The 1,313-nt window shown below is 43.5% G+C and overlaps 1 protein-coding gene across 1 annotated transcript; it reads right to left on the reverse strand.

Moving 5' to 3' along the window:
- Nucleotides 1–354: 354 nt before the first annotated feature.
- LOC107881397 (uncharacterized) lies at nucleotides 355–996 on the reverse strand. Its single transcript, XM_016795066.2, has one exon. It carries the CDS (start codon nucleotides 907–909, stop codon nucleotides 487–489), a length of 423 nt encoding a protein of 140 aa, XP_016650552.2. The 5' UTR covers nucleotides 910–996; the 3' UTR covers nucleotides 355–486.
- Between the last annotated feature and the right edge of the window lie 317 nt (nucleotides 997–1,313).

The raw sequence follows: 1,313 nt of genomic DNA on the forward strand, positions 1-1,313 counted from the left end.
AAAAACTTGAGGGTGAAGATTGATCTTCCAATGCCCAAATGACAAACCTATCAACAACTGGTTTTGCTAATTCAAAACGACAAAATTGGAATTGATCTTCAATCTTGAGCTTGAAGATATTTTGGATGAATGCAGATTGAACCTCAATTTCTTGAGAATTCATAGACATATCCGATAACAGGGGTTAGCAATAGCTGGTGCAAAAGCCAATGGGCCAACTTTTGCCTGTAAGTTAGATACTGTGACTCTTTGAACCTGAGCTCGATTCCTTTCACGTGCATGAAAATATTTTTGCAAACACAAAATTATATAATTTTTAATATAAAATAAAGAAAAATTAGATTGCAATTCTCATGACTGAAAAATGTCTCTTTTTATTCCCATATATATCAACAACTACAAAATGAATGAATTAATCAGATGGTGAATTAAATACAATAAAACAAATTATTAAAATTCATAAAACCCCCGCTGTACTTTCCCTCTTTACATAAGCATGGCGGCAGCGAAAACCCCAATGGCCACGGATCCCACGAAGGAGAACTTGTTTAAAACGACACCGTTGGATGCAGGAGCTTCGGCGGGTGATCCTGAGACTGAAGAAGGGGGAGAGGTGGCCGGAGATTCAGGAGAAGACGATGGGGGAGAAGGTGGAGAGTCTGCGACTGGAGATGTAGAAGGAGCAGCCGAGGGTGGAGTGCCCGAAGGAGAAGGTGAGGTACTCAAAGGAGAAGGTGAAGAAGCGGGTGGAGTGCTCAAAGGAGAAGGAGCGGCGGCGGGTGGAGTGCTCAAAGGAGAAGGGGCAGAGGCAGGGGACTTGGCTGGGGAAGATGCGGGGGATTGTGCCCTTGTTGAGGCCACCAAGAGGGCAGCCATTAGCACCAAAACGACAGCGTTGGATCGAGCCATTGTAGAAGAGCTAATGAAGACAGAGAAAGTGATAGGGTTTAACAGACAGGCAGATCAAGATTAAGAAGCGAAGGATGGGTTTAAGGAGAGAAGGGGAGGGCTTTTTATAGGTGGGGGCTAAGGAGAGTTTGGAGAATAGATCACCGTCGACTTTGAGAAATTTCTAATGGGGTTTGGACGGTGCAGATTCTGTGGTTGGGATGGAAGGAAATATTATACGTAGCAAGTTGGACTTGGTTAGAAACGCGTGACCAGAACGCGGTTGTTGTATTGGCTGGTTTTTAGTGGCTGTTAGATGTAAAGGTGTTGCTGCATGAAAAAGGACTAAAGTTCAATCCAAGAAGGTTTCGCACTAAAACTTAGAAGCCAAGTCAAGAAAACCAGTTCCAGCAAAGAATATGATT

Source organism: Prunus mume, linkage group LG6, assembly GCF_029339155.1.
Source record: "Prunus mume cultivar Tortuosa linkage group LG6, ASM2933915v1, whole genome shotgun sequence".
NCBI classification, from domain to species: domain Eukaryota; kingdom Viridiplantae; phylum Streptophyta; class Magnoliopsida; order Rosales; family Rosaceae; genus Prunus; species Prunus mume.